Raw genomic sequence first — 20052 nt, 5'->3', positions numbered from 1 at the left:
TGTCCATTGCATATTTTAGGCGCCCACCTGTATAACAAGGGAATACATTCCACGCCTTTGCCAATAGGAGACGCACTTCCTAAGTCTAGTTCTGCCAATAGGAGACGCACTTCCTAAGTTAGTTTCACCCATAGGAGACGCATTTCCTCCTAAGTTTAGTTTTACCCATAGGAGACGCATTTCCTCCTAAGTTTAGTTTACCCATAGGAGACGCATTTCCTCCTAAGTTTACTTTTACCCATAGGAGACGCATTTCCTCCTAAGTTTAGTTTACCCATAGGAGACGCATTTCCTCCTAAATTTACTTTTACCCATAGGAGACGCATTTCCTCCTAAGTTTAGTTTACCCACAGGAGACGCATTTCCTCCTAAGTTTAGTTTACCCATATGAGACGCATTTCCTCCTAAGTTTAGTTTACCCATAGGAGACGCATTTCCTCCTAAATTTACTTTTACCCATAGGAGACGCATTTCCTCCTAAGTTTAGTTTACCCATAGGAGACGCATTTCCTCCTAAGTTTAGTTTACCCATAGGAGACGTATTTCCTCATAAATTTACTTTTACCCATAGGAGACGCATTTCCTCCCAAGTTTAGTTTACCCATAGGAGACGCATTTCCTCCTAAGTTAGCATTGAAGTTGGGAGCCCGCCCATATAATACAGTATAATGCGGGAATACTTTCTGTTCTAGGTCGCCCACCAGTAAAATGCGGGAATACATTTCAGTTCTAGGTCGCCCACCAGTAAAATGCGGGAATACTTTTAAGTTCTAGGTCGCCCACCAGTAAAATGCGGGAATACATTTCAGTTCTAGGTCGCCCACCAGTAGAATGCGGGAATACTTTTAAGTTCTAGGTCGCCCACCAGTATAATGCGGGAATACTTTCTGTTCTAGGTCGCCCACCAGTAAAATGCGGGAATACATTTCAGTTCTAGGTCGCCCACCAGTAAAATGCGGGAATACTTTCTGTTCTAGGTCGCCCACCAGTAAAATGCGGGAATACATTTCAGTTCTAGGTCGCCCACCAGTAAAATGCGGGAATACTTTCTGTTCTAGGTCGCCCACCAGTAAAATGCGGGAATACATTTCAGTTCTAGGTCGCCCACCAGTAGAATGCGGGAATACATTTCAGTTCTAGGTCGCCCACCAGTAAAATGCGGGAATACATTTCAGTTCTAGGTCGCCCACCAGTAAAATGCGGGAATACTTTCTGTTCTAGGTCGCCCACCAGTAAAATGCGGGAATACATTTCAGTTCTAGGTCGCCCACCAGTAGAATGCGGGAATACATTTCAGTTCTAGGTCGCCCACCAGTAAAATGCGGGAATACATTTCAGTTCTAGGTCGCCCACCAGTAGAATGCGGGAATACATTTCATGTTCTAGGTCGCCCACCAGTAAAATGCGGGAATACATTTCAGTTCTAGGTCGCCCACCAGTAGAATGCGGGAATACATTTCAGTTCTAGGTCGCCCACCAGTAAAATGCGGGAATACATTTCAGTTCTAGGTCGCCCACCAGTAAAATGCGGGAATACTTTCTGTTCTAGGTCGCCCACCAGTAAAATGCGGGAATACATTTCAGTTCTAGGTCGCCCACCAGTAGAATGCGGGAATACTTTTAAGTTCTAGGTCGCCCACCAGTATAATGCGGGAATACTTTCTGTTCTAGGTCGCCCACCAGTAAAATGCGGGAATACATTTCAGTTCTAGGTCGCCCACCAGTAAAATGCGGGAATACTTTTAAGTTCTAGGTCGCCCACCAGTATAATGCGGGAATACTTTCTGTTCTAGGTCGCCCACCAGTAAAATGCGGGAATACTTTCTGTTCTAGGTCGCCCACCAGTAAAATGCGGGAATACATTTCAGTTCTAGGTTGCCCACCAGTAAAATGCGGGAATACATTTCAGTTCTAGGTCGTCCACCAGTAAAATGCGGGAATACATTCATGTTCTAGGTCGCCCACCAGTAAAATGCGGGAATACTTTCAGCTCTAGGTCGCCCACCAGTATAATGCGGGCATACATTTCATAATTTTGCATTGAAGCAACTTTTTAGTCTTGTATTACAGAGTTTGGAATCAGTAACCCCACCAGAAGGCGGAAGGTTACAACAGGAATCCCCAGCAGTAAACAATAAAATCCCCAGCACCGGGAAGCAGAAGGTTGCAACAAGAGGTCCCAGCATAAACTCAAGTCCATGTGTCAAAAGGAAGAAAAAGCATCGGAAGAAAAGCACCGGAGGAAACACAAGCCGACAAGAAAGCAAGGCAACAAGAACAAATTTTAGTCTAGCCTAGCTTCTTGTTTTCTTTTAAGCACGGTGTAACAAGGAGATCGGTAAGCAGTGATAACAGCATGCAACAGCAGTAACATCGCAGTCCCACGGTAGTCCCAGCTACCAAAAACTTCCCGAACTACATTGACCTGATTCCTGTTTAGCCCAGGATATGTAGGAAACCTTTGAAGCAAAGGTTCGGTCAAATCTTTTTAAAAAATGCTTCACACGGAGTACTCGGATGGGCAAAAATCGCTCGCTTTATCTTTGCACGAAAACCCTTCGTGTATCCGGGCAAAGAGGGGCAGCTGTAAGCACGTGATTTTTGCCCTATATGAGAATTACTCCCAAAAAATCCAAAAATAAAATGATTTTTCTTTGGTGTGCAATTTTGTGATATTTTGTGATATTTTGAATAATTATTTGTATTTGTTTGTGCGTGTTTATTTGATAAATTAATAAAAAATACAAAAATATGTCGCATTTTGCATGTAGGATTTAATTCTATAGTTGTTAGTAATTAAATTTGTTTTACAAAAATTAAAAAATTACAAAAATAAGCATCGTTTGCATTTTTAGCATTTAATGTCCAAATATACAATTTTATGCTTAATTAATACTTAATTGTGCGTTAATTGTTATTGGGAGTTAATTTGCGCTTTTATAACTTAATTTAATTCTTAATAATAGTTTAAGTATTTTTATAATTTAGTTTTAGAGAAATAAAAGAAGAAAAGAAAGCAAAAATATAAAGAAAGTCGGAATTAGGCCTCTTCTTCAATTTCAAGCCACAGGCCCAAAAATTGGCCCAATCTTCCCTACGACCCAGTCCATTTCGAACTGGGTCGACCCAGTCCATAACCCAAAAGACTCAAACCCCATTTGTCTTTCATTTTTACAAAACAAAAACAAAACAAAAAAAATAGGAGAAGAAAACCCTAAAAATCTAAACCATCCGCCCAAAAAGGCTGAACATTTATTCCGAAAAAAAAAAAACATTGAAACTCTCAAGAAAAGAAAAAAACATACAAAGAAAAAAAATTTGAAAATTAGAAGAGAAAGTAGTACACACCTGAGAAATATTCTGGTATACAGGTGTAGAAATTAAGGGTTGAAGATTAACTAGCCTTTCAAAAATCTGAAAATTTCCTTTGGTTTCTGTCCATTATTTTCGGCATTCCTGGATTTTATTTTGAATTTTTCAAAGCTGTCACTGGGATTTTCGTTGACTGGTTATTGCTGGTTATTGTTGCTGTTGCTGTGTTACGTATTACGTTGCTGACTTTCTTCTTCTTATATTGACAATATCAGGTACACAACTGTAATTTTGGCATTTTGTAAGCTGAAATGAAGAATGGAGTGTTAAATTTTTAATTTAGTTTAATTTAATTTTTGTATTGTATTTAGGTTATTCATGTATTATTATTCTGTAAATCACTGTCATCGGCATAACTAGGCATATTATAGCGACATATTAAATAACGCCTTTACCAGATTATTAGGAAATATATTTAAGCCTGATTATTAATTAAAACTGTTTAATAAAAAAAATAGAAGAAATAACGTAAAAATGGCGTTATTGAATCAGTTTGGCAAAAATTAACTAAGTTCCTTATTCAGAAGGTTTTTCGTCAACGATAAGTTAATCCGAATCATGTAGTCAATTTCAGTTATAACATGAATTAGTTTGCAAACAAGTATTAGGACATGATGAATTAAAACAAAGTTAGTTAATGTTAAATTGTTTAAATTTTTGGAAATATGATTTAGTACTCAAGTTTTTATTTTTATTTCTTTCAATTTTCAGTATTTGTAAATAATTAGTTTCAATAAGCTTAAGTCTTACTAATAATTTGAATTTTAATCCAACTATGGGATAATTAGTTTTTTTTTATTTTTTTACTTTTCGATAATTCCATGTTGTATTTATGATTATAATTTTATTACTTTCTGTTAATATTTGTTTTTCTCTTCTATTTAATATGTCATTTTCAAGAATGTAGATATTGATTTTATATGTATAAAAAACTTAGTAATAATAAAAATGTAGTCATTAAAGGATATTATTAAAGGATATCGCTAAAAATAAATAGATGTAAATAATACAAAATTTATAGGATTCTCCAATCTCATTTATTTATTTAATTATTAAAAAAAAATTACTTAGAATTTGGGATGGATTGTTTAGTGAATTTCACTTCCTTCCCCAAAGATAATGACGCGTTAGACTCTTTAGGCGCGATTTAATTAATTTTACCTTCTTAAACTCGGATGCGCATTTCATGCGACCCAAATCTAAATCCTAAAACATCAAATAAAATATGTTTCGTATTGTGGGTGCATTTCATGTGACACAATCCAAAGATATGTTTTAAGCGATGTTCACATTCCTAAAAAAAATAATAATTATAATAATAAAGCGGTAAAAGATAAAATTTGCACATGGTTCATAATTGTATTAAAAATCAGATAAATAAGCCGAATATAACAGTTGAGCGACCGTGCTAGAACCACGGAACTCGGGAATGCCTAACACCTTCTCCCGGGTTAACAGAATTCCTTATCCAGATTTCTGGTACGCAGACTGTAATATAGAGTCATTCTTTTCCTCGATTCGGGATTAAAATTGGTGACTTGGGACACCCTAAATCTCCCAAGTGGCGACTCTGAAATAATTAAACCAATCCCGTTTCGACTGTCCTTTAATTGGAAAAAAACTCCCTACGCACCTCGCGGTGCCGGAAAAAGGAGGTGTGACAGGGATAATGTTAAAAATGGTCTGATTTGTATGGAGTTCTGCAAGATGAAAGATCATGTAGCAGACATCTTCACCAAGGCGTTGAGCAGAGAACACTTTGAAAGAAATCATTTGGAGTTGGGCTTGATCAAGCTCAACTAGTTGCTTTTCCACAAGTTCTCTCAATGATTGGATATGTAAGAAGGAGATGTACAATGCTAAAAAGTATTTTTTTTGTGCATCTAACTCAATGTTATACTATTACAGGTATACTCGCATGGTAGTTTCAGGACAAAACATGTATAAATGACAATGCACTTCTCAGAGTTTTTGCCTAAATTTTAAAAAACAGTCAAGGAACCTGATTCCTTAGACTCATGTTAGTAGTCTCTTCAATACTTATAGGTTTTTAAACTGTTGTGAGTACCACGTTATTAATTCTCGCCCTCTATTCTAAAATTTGAAGTCCTAAATGATACACCCCTTATGAACCTACCCGTATACCAAAACTATTTCTTTTCTTTTACACCAAATCAAAATTATTTCTCTCTCTCTCTCTCTTCACCCACGCTTAAAAATCTCCTCTCTTTCTCAGAACATTCTTCATTCTCGTATCTTCTTGTCTAAAATCAACCATGTTTCACTCATAATCCACCTTTTAAAATCTCTTAGACGTGAATCTAATGTTGTCTCCATAAAAAAACCCAACTTTATCTGAATCGAAATCCAATGACTCACCCCAAAAGCCCCAATCTATACAAACCGTAACCTTACTGTCACACCCACAAAACCCACTATTTATAGTCCCCATAGGACTCTCAAGAGTCAAACCCCTAAGAAATTTATAACATCTCCCTCAACCTCTGGTCCTACTGAGAAACTCGACTTTGTCGAAAGTGAGCAAACAATGTCCGTGTTAAAATTTCTTCTAAACACATAAAAAATAGTGAGGAAGATGACAATGTAGAGGTTACCAGTCAAACCAAGGTGACTGAGGTTGTTGGTACATAGGAATTGGTTGTTGTTGCTACTACATCGACTTTTCTTGACTTGTAGGAGTCAAAGGGAGAGGACATTGAGGTTGTCAAGGAAAATGTTGCAGAAACCTCTGTGAAATCAAGTAATACTACTCCTCTTATAAAATATTCTTGAGAGTGATACATAAATTGTGGTTGGGTTGGTCGAAGCCTTGAGGGCTGGAGGAAGTACTGAAGGAACTCAAGGGGAACTGGTGGGTCAGAGGGAACTGGTGGAAGTGCTCGATAAAGGGGAGCTGAATGAGGGACCTCATCCCTCTACCCAAGGAGAGTCTGGATCTTCTGTACGCAAGACTGCTCCTACTTAGGATGCACACAGGTTCCTCAAGGGTTAATCTGGACATCAATGTCAATCCCTAAGTAATCTTGACCATTGATGTACCTTTAGGATATCTCTTTTTCGAGAAGGGACCGGGTCTCTCCAGTCCTTCTTAGGATGATGATTATGAGGATGATCTTGATTAAACTCTATGCTTACATGAGCCTCTGTTCCAGTGGCAAAAATTAGTGTAAAGGGAAAGAAACATGTTGCCTACAAGCCGCATACTACTAGGCAAAAGAAAAGTGTAGAGCTTGAGACTACTTTGAAGGCAAGTGAGGAGAAAAGTTCTTTGAAGAAAAGGAGGAGGTTAGTGAAGACTAGAACAATTGATGAGGAAGAGGTTCCACATGTTAAGGTGGTGGGTATGGAGGATGAGGAGACTGAGGTGGAGGAATCTCCTACTGTGAGAAAAATTTCCAAAAAGAGCAAAGTGGAGAAATGAAAGGCAACTGAATGAGAGGTTCCTGATGAGGAGGGTGAGCAGAGTGAGAAGGAGAAGGGGGAGACAAGACCTATCATAAAAAGGAAGGTTAGTGCAAGTAAAGAACCTGGTTATTTAAAGAAACCAAAGGTTGAGTTCTCTGAGTTGGAGGGAAGGCGACTCTCAGGTCTCAAAAAGTATTGCTAGGTGGAGTTTTTGACCCTGAGATTGCTGAGATACAGGAAATCAAGGAACTTCATGACATCGCTGAGTTACAAAAGTGGAATCATCTCTTTGCTCCTCTAAGTCCCAAAGTGTATGAAGATGGGGTAAAAAAATTCTACGCCAATATGTTTATTATTGGTGATGATACACTATGCTTGTGTGTGAATATGACAAGTTCATTCTTGATGAGGAGAATCTCGGAGAGATCCTTGGTGTTCCAACTGATAGGTTAGGAATTGTTGATGGAACTGCTTCATCTAAGTTCATGAAGCTCATTGTCGAGAGGGAAGAAAGTATGTCTGGGCTCAGACTGTATAGGAAGGAGCTTAAGCCTGAATAATGAATATCAACTACTGTTTGAAATGGTCAACAAAGTGCTGCTGCCTAGGTCTGAAAGAAAATCCATTGCATCTATCTCTGATCTGGTCCTTATTGAGGCATTGGCAACCTTCACTTCTATTAGCCTGCCAGATCTTATGATCGAGCACATCATAAAAGTTGCCAATAAAAATGATGGCAGGCATGTTCTTTCATATGGGTTCTTCATTACCAGGGTCTTTGAGTATTTCGATGTTAAGCTAGAAAAAGCAACCACAGGGACCAGGAAGCAAATGTTTACTTTGGGCACTTTGGTGGAGTGTGAGTGTGTGCCGAAAAAGGGAGGAGTTTGCAGTAATTCCATCATTTCCAGTTTGATTGATGCTCAAGAATAAGAAACCGCTGAGATTCACAGGATCCAGGCTGAAAATGTCATCTTAAAGTCTCAGCTCGCTTAGAAAGGCACAAAACCAAGTCTCTTGGCAGAAGAAAATGGTCAGTTGAAGGCTGAGAATGCAAGTTTAGGAAAACAGGTGGAGGACTTGAATTAGCAGATGGTCATTGATCAGAGGACTTCAAATGAGAGGATGGACAAGCTCCTCGAAGCCTTAGCCCCTTAAGTTTCTTCTTGCTCAGTGATCCATTTCTTTAAGTCCCTCCAATTCCTTCAAAATTCTTATCTTCTTTTGATCCATGCCGTTTTATGACATTGGTACTTTGGTTGTTAATTATCATGTTTTGTGTTGTTGAAAATACTGTGATTTTATTGTAATTAATCATTGTGGGCAATTACTCTACATTTGTGCAATAAAATTCACTTGTCGTTCATGTTATGTTGTCCAAGTGGCCAATGAGTTAATGTTACTGATTTTTTTTTTTGCTTGTGCCTTTTTTTGTTACTCTTTTCAATGATGCCAAAATGGGAAAGTTCAAGGGGGAGGGAGGTCAAAGGGGCAGAATTGATATGCTGTGTTATGCGTGAAAGATGGGTCTAATTCGCGGGGGAAACATTGTTGCTAACATGTTGTTATAGGTTTAATTCGTAAGAGGAACAAATGAGAATCTGGTTCTTAGGGGGATATCAATTATAAATTTGTCTCATCTAAAAAGGGAAATTGATAAGTTATGTTATTTCGTGTTTTGATAATTTGTCAAATGTTCTCGAGGAACCAGATATGATAAGTTTCATGGTCATTGTACAATCAATTATACAGTTGTAAAATCTGCCTCACTGTACCAACTGACATCAGTACAATGGCACATCTGTTGCTTGCTAGAGGCCAAACTAAAAGATGAAATGTCCCTATCTATTCTCATATGCTCTCTCATATATAAAAAATATGTTACAAGGTTTGACCTAATACTTAGACAATATAAAAATCACATTCTCTCAAGTGCTAGCCGTCGCTGCTCTCAAGGTTCTCTCAAGAACAAAGCCGCTACAAACTCAAGGACTAAATCCCAATATTGAAGATGTCTTTAAGTCCTTAGGTTTGTTGCGTCTTGTCATTTTGTTTTTTTATTTGTAATCCTATACTAATTTCTAGAAGTGTTATTATAGGACATCTTTCAAACTTCTTTGTTTTGGTTTTCTTGACTAGAGTTAGTCAAGGTTTGTTGTTTTGTAATAGAGTTCTTGCAAAGGGTTTACAACAGAGTTATTGTAAGAGGTGAGTGATTAAGAGGTTAATTCCTAGATTGTAATGAAGTTGCTCGATTTAGTGAAGTTGGAAATCCTACACTGGTAGGTCGTGGTTTTTAATCCATTGAGTAAAGAATTTTTCACTTAAACATTTTGTGTTATTTACTTTATGTCTTTTTTGCTGTGGGAACAGATAGAGAACCTGATTCTCTACACTGTTTGGTGGACTCTTAGTTTCTATCAAATTGTCTTTGAATGTTTTTTTTAAAATATGAGACTACAACTATATATTTGAGAATCAATTAGCAGCGTGCTTTAAAACTCAATCGATGATGTATGTATTGTTTTTACCCTTTTCCACTTAAACACTAGACGCCTCTATTATTGAGCACACAAACGTGTGAGTCCTGACATACATCAAGAGGCGGAGCTGGGATTTCAATCTTATGGGTTCTGAATTTTGGGATCACGACTTCAAGTGTTAATGACTGAGTTCTAGATTTAATATTTATACATATTTTATGGATTTAAAATACCAAATATACTGTTTGAGCAGAAGCTACTGAGTTCGGCCGAAATCATAAGTCGGCTTGTGTCTTCGCCCCTACATACACCTTTTCATAGGTGAATGCATTATATAAACAACATAATAAATCAAGGTGGTGATTTTTTTTAGTCAAATATTTTTAACTGAAAATATTTTCTGACATAAAAACATAAGTTTTGGTCTGTAAGTTTTTTCTTCAAATTGAGTAATTCATAACATTACTACCATTAATCAACGACCAACCTTTTCTTAACACACCAAGGTTCTCGAGGTCATTGTTCTATTACGAAAGTTAGAGCAATTAGTCCCTTTCCATGCTTTCCCTGCTAAAACAAGCTGACGAGAGCGAAGAGCATAGAGAGATTTTCAAGCTAATATGGCGGCCATTTGGATTTGACAAGAGTTACTCCTTCTGAAGTAGGGAAATAGAGCGATTGGCAACAAACTCAAATTCTGTAAAGATAAACTTTGGGTTAAATGGATTCACAATTATTACATCAAGGGAGGCCAGATTTGGGAAGTTGCACCAAAACAAGCCTTTTGGGTAGTGCAAAAAATTTTGAAGAGTCAAAGTCACCTTCAGCAAGCTGGGATTATTGAAGAAGATTTGAAATGTATGACAATATTTTCCATCAACTGATGAGGGCTGATTTTCCTGAAGTGCAATGGAGAAAAATGGTCTGTAACAACTTTGGATCTCAAAAATGGATATTCATCTTAAGACTAACAGCTTTTGGTAGATTCCCTACTAAGGATAGATGGATGCACTGGGGAGCAGTTGATAATCAAATTCCTATGTGTGCTTCTCAAGCTGAACGTATATCTCACCTTTTTTTTCTGGTGTGATGTATCTGCACAGGTGTGGGACAAGCTCTTGCAATGGCAAAGAATTGCCAGATGAATTGAGATGGGCTGAAGTCAATGCTAAGGGAAGAAGTTCAATTGTGGAGCTCTATAGGACGACCTTGGCTGCATGTGTTTATCACCTCTGGATTGAGGGAAATCAGAGGATTTTCCACGCTAAACAAGCTGATCCCAAAAGCATTATCAGAAGAATCATATAAGAAGTATTCTACAGAGGATCTCAGAGGAGCAGACTTACTAAGGAGCTTGAGAAGCTGAATTATTATTCAGATTAGTATAGTTTGTATTGATTAGTAGGTCGGAAGAGTGGATGTTAGTTGAGCTAGTTGTGTGCTATAATTTCTCAGCTATAGGTTTTTATCTTTGACTGTACATAATGCTTTTGGTAATGAAATTTTTTATTTACAAAAAAAAAAGTTAGAGCAATTTCTTTGACATAATTGACTTTTTATGATGTGTTAAAAAATATTTTTTTTCACTTACAACCTAAATTTTCACTTATTGTTTAATCATTATTGATATTATTTGGAGAAATATTGGACATATAGACTTATAGTCATGATAACATTCTATTTGCCAAACGTCTAGAATTTACATTTGATACAATCTCATTTACTATAAATATTTATATTTTCAAAGTTCATGTATGTTTAGAATCTATTAGAATGTTAGTTAATGCTTTTGTACTTTCATGTCTTAATTAAAAAGAGGACATCATCCTTAGAATTGAAATTAAAAAGAGGACATCAAAACAATCAAAAGAAGTCAAAGTATATTTTCTTTCTAAATAATTTTCCATTAATTTTGTGTAAATAACATGATGCTAATGGTAAAATCCATTTCATTTGCATGCCTTTTGTTGCTCTGTTTGCCATGAATATTCCTTGCTATTACTCTTTCTCCTCTAGGCTCTACCAGACATTTATATTTAACTATTTTATTTTTTATGTTTATTTTATAATGTTAATACGTTTTTTTTTTTTTAAAAACATCTTCAATATGACAAGAAGCATACATACAGCTAGGCTGTTCAAAATCTTAAACAAATCCAAGGACCAAAAATGACAGTAAGAAACTATTCAGAAAATCTTGTCACTGCTCAAAATAGTGACCTAAGAGAGAGAAAAGTTAAATACATTAAATTAAAACATTCCAATTTAAAAAAAAAAAAGTTGTAAAGTTTAAAAAGCGTTTAACCTTTTCTTTCCCAAAACATTCCAATTAAAAAAAACAAAACACTTTCAGAAACATAAAAAAGAGACTTTTTACGAAAAACTCCAAAATCGCCACCACCACCACCACCACCTTCTTCCGTCCTTATACCCCATACCCCCATAACCCCATCCCACCCCAACCCCCAAATTCTGTTCTTTCCCATATTCCAAATTAAAATCCCAGAAAAACCCTTTAAGGAATTCAATTTTTTTGAGCATTTGGCTTACCATATAATGAACAATCTCAAGTTTCAAGTGTTTGACTCTGTTCCAGCTTAAGGTTTGAGGAGAGGCCGTAGCACGTGGGGGTTGAGGCGTGCCACATGGCAAAGCGCGTGTACCAAGTCTGGAAAGGAAGCAATGTGAGAATTTCTTTTTTACTTTTGTTTCTTTTGATTATTAGAAATTTTGCTTCTCTTTTTTTGTGGGTGTTTTTTTATGTGGTTGTGCTTTAATTTTTTTCCTGGGTTTTGGTTGAACTTTTAGTTGGGTATTGTTTGGTGTAGTGGGTTTTGGAGAATATTTTTGTTACTGTATAATGTATATAATTTTCTAGTGTGTGTAATGGTTACTTTGCCAATTTGTGCATAAAGATTGAATTTTTATTGCTTTATTCAGCTTTAAGTTATTCTAATGGCCTTATGAAATGTCTTAAGTTTTGATCTGAACTGTAAAGAATGTTACTCCTCAGCATTCTTTGCGTTTTGGAATTCTCGGGATGTTTTCCAGACAAGTGTCTGCTAGTTTCTTACATTCATAAAAATCTGAAATACAATGTTGAAACTCTAGTTTGAAGTTTAGATATAACTTACATATGCGCACTTTCGAGCTCTGGGTATAGAGTGCTAAGTACTCCTTCATCCTTAACCAGAGGTCTCGGGTTCGAGCCCTGGGTATGGACTCGCCTTTGTTAAACAACGCTTTACCCCCCAATATGGGACTTCCAGGCACAAATCCATATTTAGTCGGGCCCCAATGCAGCTACTGGACACCAGTTGTGAAACCCAAAAGAAGAAAAACTAAAGATTGTATTACTTCTACCTTGCCAAAAAAATAAAATAAATATTACACCTACACAATTTTGAATTTGCCCCTTCTATGGTGAATGTCTTAAGAACTGGCCAATTTTTCTGGAGGCTATGCAAGAAAAATATTGGCAGACTGGTTATCAACATGAAGTCAAATAGGTCCTACACCGAGATAACTGTGTAGCTGATACCTCATTGCAATGAGTCAGCTGTTACATCAATGAGGATACTGTTAGCATATTCTTTTGACCTTTCAGGTGTTATTATACATTAAAATAAACTGAGTTACGGGCTAGTGGGTGTATGATATTTGATCTAAGAAGTAACATTACTGTTTTTTGGATATAGTTCGAAGCATGTATTGGCTCCTTTTCCTACTAAATTCTCTATTCCGTAACTCTCTTATTTGGTGGTTTGGTTAATTAACATTTCCTTATAAGTTGGTTTGTGGCTGTTACAACTATTTTTTTTTCAATTTAGACTCTCTCATAAGCAAATTTTAATTAGATGAGCAAACCAAAGTGCCCATATTCCTCTCATCTTGTAGGATGCTGAGCTGCCTTTGGTCCTAGATCAGAAAGCACAGTCTTTTTAAGAATTTGAACTCTTTCCTATGGTTCACGTGGTTATTGTCTTCTTGGGCGAATAATAATGTTATCATCTTGTTGAAGTTGTCACCTTTTCTGTTGAGAAGTTTTTGCTTTTTTTTTTTTTTTTTTTTTTACCATCGTCCCATATGGATTTGATTTCAGAACCTTTTTTGAATCTGGAGCGGAAAGAGGGCTGTATATAATTTCTAAGCAATTGCTCAATGGTCATGTGATTCAAGTACCTAAAATTTTCAGGAATAGGCAGCAAATGATGAAATACTGAGTATAAAATTTTGAGACAGAGGAGTAGGGACAAACCTGTAAAGAAGATGGCGTAGATAAAAACCAGAAGCACGCTAGTTTAGTATATGAGGAAAATTTTATTTCTTAAAAAAAATATATTTTCCAAGTTCTAAGTAATAAATTCTAAATCTACAGCCCCTAGGGCTTTGGCCGGGTAGTAAAAGTGCAGCCCTTGATGTGTGGTTAGGCACATGTCACATAGGAGTAGGGTCGAACCTGTAAGGAAGATGGCGTAGATTAAAAAACCAGAAGCACGCTAGTTTATTATATGAGGCAAATTTTATTTCTTAAAAAAGTATATATTTTCCAAGTTGTAAGCAATAAATCCTTAATCTACAGCCCCTAGGGCTTTGGCCTGGTGGTAAAAGTGCAGCCCTTGATGTGTGGTTACACACATGTCACAGATTCGAACCTTGCCGCAGAGAAAAGCTTGGTATCTAAGTAGAGAAGGGTAGAGGTGCCAGCCCATTGTCCACCAAATTTCAAATCGTGTGGGTCCTCAGGAATTTCTCGATTATCAAGGAGTAAATTTTTTTTAGTTTATACACTGGCCACTCAAAGAGACAAAAACAGCAAACTTCGATGATTTGAGGGGCCCCAACTAGCTATAGTTACCTTTGTGCTAATAGCTGACGAATTTCATTAAGCACCATGAAGAAAGGGTGCTTTGACAACTTCTCCTTGGATTTTTCAGATTTTCTCGGTTTATTGAAAAAGAGATGAAGCACATTGTACTCAAATTTTATTCTCTTTGGAAATATGGATCAAAACATAGTATCATTTCAAAAGTATATGTGCTTTAGGTATCAGTGAGGACTCTTGGCTTTTATCGAATATGTAGGGATATAATAGTATTAGAAGACTAATTTTTCAAGGGAAGTTTATTCACTGAGTTTGAGTGCATAGCTACTTAATCATTTTTATGATGGAGATGTTGTTAATCAGTAATCTTAAGGATTGTAGTTCAAGCAGATATATGAAGGGCTAGATTTTTTTAAATGAAGCCTCTATAGAGGGACTAACAAATGTAGTGAATTTGAATTTGTGGCGCTGTTGATATTTTGCCCAAGTATTGAGTACTTCCACTCTGCCACATCCTTCCCCCACCCCTACAACAAAGTTGAAAAAGGAAAAAAAGGAGAGAAAAAAAAAGGAAGAATATCCTGGCAGTCTATATGCTGCTTTAAAGATGTAGGTAAAGATGCTGAGTCCTGGAGGGACTGTACGTTAGACAATTGTTCTTGCCCTTAAACATTTCCTTTAATTGCTTGTCATTTAGTGTTTGAAGGTTAATTTATTGTTAAGTTTTTCTGCTGTTAGTCGTAGTAGACTTCCGCACTTCTAATGGTGTTGGTTATAGTGGACAGTGTGCTCAATGTGTTGGAGACCTTTTGTTTGACAATTCTCTACATATTCAATTGTTTTCTATATATTTATTTTATTGTACAAATAAGTATTCCTGATAACAATCAAGGTATTGACCTAAGATAGTTTAAGAGATTTATCATCGAAGTATCAAATATTAAAGAATAGATAATACACTTTCACCCAAGAAACAAAAGGAAAAAGAAAAGGAAGGCATTGGTATAGCTTGAGATGATCTGGAAATGGGGAAGACAGGTTGATGATAACAAGATCACGAAATCTGTATCACAGTAGGGTGTTACGTCTTCATTGTATGCTTTAATGGTAATTTACTTATCCTCCCGGAAAAAGAGAAACCAAAAACAATAAATAGGAGAAAAAAATCGGTGGAGATGTAGAGTTAGTAAAATGATTAGATATTACTAGCAATGATAGAGGGATTAGGAAGAGAGTTAGGTGTTACTCTGAGGGAATTGCTAATAAATTATTCATTAATCACCCTAGTGTGGATTTTTTCCTCTTCTTGATAAACTGTGTTCTGGTTGTGAGTGCCCTTACCTGGAGGAGTTTCATTGATTTAGAATTGAAAAGTAAAAGGTAGTTGTCTTCCTTCCTGGCACTCTTGAAAGACTTGATTGGGCATAGTAGCATTTGAAATTCGAATACTAAAGATTTTTTATTCGTAAAACTAACCTCAAGTGTACTTATCAAAAAAAAAAAAAAAAAACTGAAAGAGAGTGTTTAATTTCACGATCGGCTCACCATTGGCCCATTAGTTTTTTTCTGGGCTTATTTTGATAATCAAGTATTGGTCGTGTTAAAATCCAAGCGCTCAGCTAGTATTGGACATTGCAAAAGTAGGGAGGATCCTTGTAAAAGCAGCGGAAGCCCCTCATAAAAAGGGGAAGCCTCTGTATAAAAATCACTGTTGTAAAGTATGGATGTACTCGATCAGGCTGTTTTCCTCGTATATAGCTTCTTTGTACAGGGGCCCTTGTACACTGGGCCATTGACTTCTGGGGCCTAAAGTCCCCTTGTATTGGCTTTTTTTTCCAGTAAAATCCTCTTGGGCCATTCAATTAGAGATCTCTGTCTTTAGATAATATATGTATAACTCTAACATCATTGAGTATGAAATCATGATCATAGCCACATCTAGATTGTTCTAAACAAAGAGGAGGGGTCTTGAAATAAGAAAAGTAAGTGGAGAAGATTGCCAACAGAACACTGACAGTACCAATAGAAATTTTTGCACTTGCACTGATGATTGCGATGAAGAGAAATTCTTCGTTTCTTCCCCTTGAAACTGTCTCTTGATCTCCCAACTATTCTTGTGAATTTAGATAAGTCCTTTCTCAATATTTTCATTTTGCAGCAACAACAGCGTAATTGTTCATCTGTTGCTATAACAAATCAGCAGTAGCATGCCATGCTATACTTTTTACTTCTGATTTATCTTCTTTGTTTTTTACTCATTTCCTTTCTTCTGCAGTATTTTTTTCTTGGTGGCAGGTTGATTTTTGGGCCAGATGCAAAGTCATTGCTTATAACCTTATTGCTTATCATAGTACCCGTCACTGTTTTCTGTGTTTTTGTCGCAAGGCATCTGCGCCATGAGTTTTCATCGTACAATGCAGGATATGCTATTTTGGCAGTAGCAATTATTTTCACTATCCATGTAAGTTCATTAACCCCTTGCTTGACTCTTGAGAATAATTGCATGTTACTTCTGTCACCAATATGGTTAAAATAGTGTGACAAGTTTGTTTTACTTTGAATTCTTGTGGTTTTTAGCTAGTGGCCAGTTGCTGCATTTCATTTTGTTCATGGATACGTTAGCATTCGTGTCTAGGATTTGTTTGTCCCTTTGTATGTGCAGTTGTTTTTTCATTCTCCTGATTATTTATTAGCTTTGATTTTTTCATTTGTACACATAAATGTAACAGTTACATAATTAGGCTTTGCTAATATCTTTTCAGGTTGAGTTTTTGGTGGGTGGGGATATTAACTGTAGTGCCAAGAGCAGTAAAATTGCTGGTTAAATTTCATGGTACTTGGTGTGGAATTTCTATTTTCCCTGATCACTTGGATACATATTTTCCAGTCTTTTTCTGTTTACTCATGTTCTTCAGACTTGATTACCGAAGGAGGAGGCAATAACGAATGCTTTTAATATCTTATATTATAGATGACCAATAATTGGATAATCTTAATTTTCATCTTAGTTTGGACTGTTGGTAGTTGCACTATTTTACTAGTTAGACACTACTGAACATTCCAAAATCTCGTGCACGTATGGATATGTTTTGTCAGCTCTCAGCTTTTGTTAGTGAAACTTTTAGAATTTGATTGAAGTTACTTGTTTTATCTTTATTTTTTTGGAAAGATTTAGCTGAAGGTAGTACTTCTGAAAATAGTTGCCCGATAATTTGTTCTATTTGCTTCTATCTATGTCGAACTATGTACTGGTATCACCTCTCTATATGGGTATCACTTTTTGATCGTCCGAAATAGTGTAGAGGAGAAATGAATCAACTCACAAGCTGTGGCTTAGCGGATCCCTGAATTGGTTTTGGCAGGTATTGGTGCTGCTGCTTCTTACATCAGCTAGAGATCCAGGTATTGTTCCACGTAATTCTCATCCGCCAGAGGAAGAATTCCGTTATGACACTTCTGCATCAGTAGAGATTGTTGGAAGACAAACGCCTAGCCTTCAATTTCCCCGAACAAAAGAAGTAACTGTTAATGGGATGCCAGTGAGAGTGAAATACTGTGATACCTGTATGTTATATCGCCCTCCACGATGTTCGCACTGTTCCATCTGTAACAATTGCGTGGAGCGATTTGATCACCACTGCCCATGGGTGGGCCAGTGCATTGGATTGGTAGGGTATTGTACTATCTAAATTGGTTCTATGAAATTTCCTTGATTTTTGGATCTATTGGGTTACTCTTGACAGCTCTCATTTTATCGTGCAGCGCAACTACCGTTTTTTCTTCTGCTTTGTCTCTTCTGCTATGCTGCTGTGCATCTATGTGTTTGCAATATGTGCTCTGTACATCAAGGTGCTAATGAATAATGATCAAGGCACAGTCTGGAAGGCAATGAAAGAGTCGCCAGCATCTGTCATTCTAATGGCTTATTGTTTTATTTCCCTGTGGTTTGTTGGTGGGCTCACCGGCTTTCACTTGTATCTAATAAGTACCAATCAGGTCAGTTGCTTTATCTTGTAGTCATGATAGGACATTTGATTCTAAGTTCAATCTTGTTATAGAGGTTAAGAGAAATTTGATGCTAATTGTGCTTCAAGATAGGGCATGAACACATCATATGTGGTGCATTCCATAGGCCATGCTTCTTGTGATTTTGCCTTCTTCTGCTTTTAAACCTTTGTTGGGCCCATGAATATGCTGCTTTGTTTTTTTGAGCAGAATATGATTGGAAGCTTTTGATTCCTTTTTGCTGACCTTGTCAAGCAAGTAAAAGATGAGGAGCCTAATGTACTTACTTTCTCTGTTCCCATAATTGCTTTTGCTTTTTAATGTACTGTTGCGGGAGGGTAGGGTCAGGTTGGTGTTTTATGTCTTCCTTTTCATTTCAAGTTGTTCCTTTGCATTTATGTTTAATAGTTGCAGTTAGTTCTTATGAAGGTTTTGGGATGGTCGGATTTAGGATAGAAAGGAAAGAATGGTGAGAAACAGTAAGCAATATAGTTATCTTATAAAATGCACTTGCTTTTCTTTCCTTCTATTCATTCAAAACAGCAAACCCATATTGGTTGGATATTCGTGCATTAGTCAAGCATTGTCTATGTAGTTAGTTAAAGTAAATAGCTTTTCGACAAGGTGTCTTTCTGGGAGATCCGCTTTACTATCATGTCGACAAGAAATTTTCTTCTTGCGCTGTTCTAGATATGCAGCAGTCTTTGCATTCTCACTAGTGTTTAACCTTGTCCTCTCTCAGACGACCTATGAGAATTTCCGGTATAGAGCAGAAAACAGGATCAATGTCTATGACCTTGGTTGTTTGAACAACTTCATGGAAGTATTTTGCACAAAAGTAAAACCGTCACGGAACAACTTCCGAGCTTATGTACAAGAGGAAGAACCACGACCGCCTTTGCCTACTACCAGGGAAGCTGAAGTTGAAATGGGTGAGGATCATCGAGTGAAGGTAGAAGATGATCTCGATATTGGTGGAGACCTTCTAAAGATCTCACAGCGTCATAATATTGAAGATATTGAAGCAGATATACGTAGCCGAGGGAGTGATGTGCCCTATCATAATTCGTCTGAGGCTGATTCAGTTCATGGGTCAGATAGGCGAGCTCCCAACGTGCAATCAGACACACGTCACTCAAGCTGGGGAAGGAGAAGCGGGAGCTGGGAAATTGCATCAGAGGTCCTTGGCACGAAAACCAACGTCCCCGAGAGCAGGAGCCACACTGCTTCGCGGGAGCCTTATCAATGATTTAATGATGTTGTACAGTTGACGCCAATGGATATATCATTGGGCTGCAGTTGTAACTTACTCCTGTAGGTTAAATCTGTAATACATTATGTCCTTTTCACATTCTCATTCACCACTGGATACTAGACTGATATAAATATTCTTTTGGGAAAATTAGTGAACAGGCGTGTGTAATTTTTTGAATGACAAGGAAATGCCCTGTTTTGGCTTGCTGCTGCTGCTTATTCTGTTCAATTGGGGGACTGTGAACTGGTTTGTTTTGTGTAGACCTGATGCCTCTGTTAATTTAAATAGAGATGGTTCTTACTCATTTTACTTCTCCTTGTTTTCACCATTTTTGGGGTATCAGTTGGCTTCTTCTCTTAAATCTTCTGCCATCTTTTCAACTTCATATCACTGTTCACTAACGACACAATTGTGGAAATAAAATGAAATTGATTGGACATTTGAAGTCTGGATAAAACAATGTGCAGTTATATTACCTCTTAATTTTGAAACCCATCTATATCTATCTATACTATATTAAAAGCACGAAGGTCCTTAGCGAAATGTCGTTCGCCTTTTTTATTCTTTAAAAATAAATTTTACATTAGATAAAATTGTCATTTAATTATTCACTTAATATTTAAGATTTTGAAATAAATCAAAATTTTAGCTATTAAACTTTTCCTTATTTGAATTAAGTTAAAATC

The 20052-nt window shown here is 36.8% G+C and overlaps 1 protein-coding gene across 1 annotated transcript; it reads left to right on the top strand.

Annotated features, from left to right (window-relative positions):
* The first annotated feature begins 11598 nt into the window (after positions 1–11598).
* Positions 11599–19670, top strand: LOC104249277 (protein S-acyltransferase 8). Its single transcript, XM_009805667.2, has 5 exons — positions 11599–11965; positions 16382–16567; positions 17469–17774; positions 17869–18102; positions 18854–19670. Exons 1-5 carry the CDS (start codon positions 11927–11929, stop codon positions 19358–19360), a joined length of 1272 nt encoding a protein of 423 aa, XP_009803969.1. The 5' UTR covers positions 11599–11926; the 3' UTR covers positions 19361–19670.
* Positions 19671–20052: the final 382 nt, after the last annotated feature.

This window comes from Nicotiana sylvestris, chromosome 4 (genome assembly GCF_000393655.2).
Source record: "Nicotiana sylvestris chromosome 4, ASM39365v2, whole genome shotgun sequence".
In the NCBI taxonomy this organism is placed as follows: Eukaryota; Viridiplantae; Streptophyta; class Magnoliopsida; order Solanales; family Solanaceae; genus Nicotiana; species Nicotiana sylvestris.
Note: the sequence above shows the minus strand (reverse complement) of the source record. Positions and strands in the feature narration are given on the sequence as shown.

Coding starts and splice junctions, on each gene's coding strand:
- LOC104249277 (XM_009805667.2), top strand. CDS start 11,927: ATGGCAAAGCGCGTGTACCAAGTCTGGAAAGGAAGCAAT. Junction 11,966..16,381: donor AAGTCTGGAAAGGAAGCAAT/GTGAGAATTTCT, acceptor TTTCTTCTGCAG/TATTTTTTTCTTGGTGGCAG. Junction 16,568..17,468: donor CAATTATTTTCACTATCCAT/GTAAGTTCATTA, acceptor TGGTTTTGGCAG/GTATTGGTGCTGCTGCTTCT.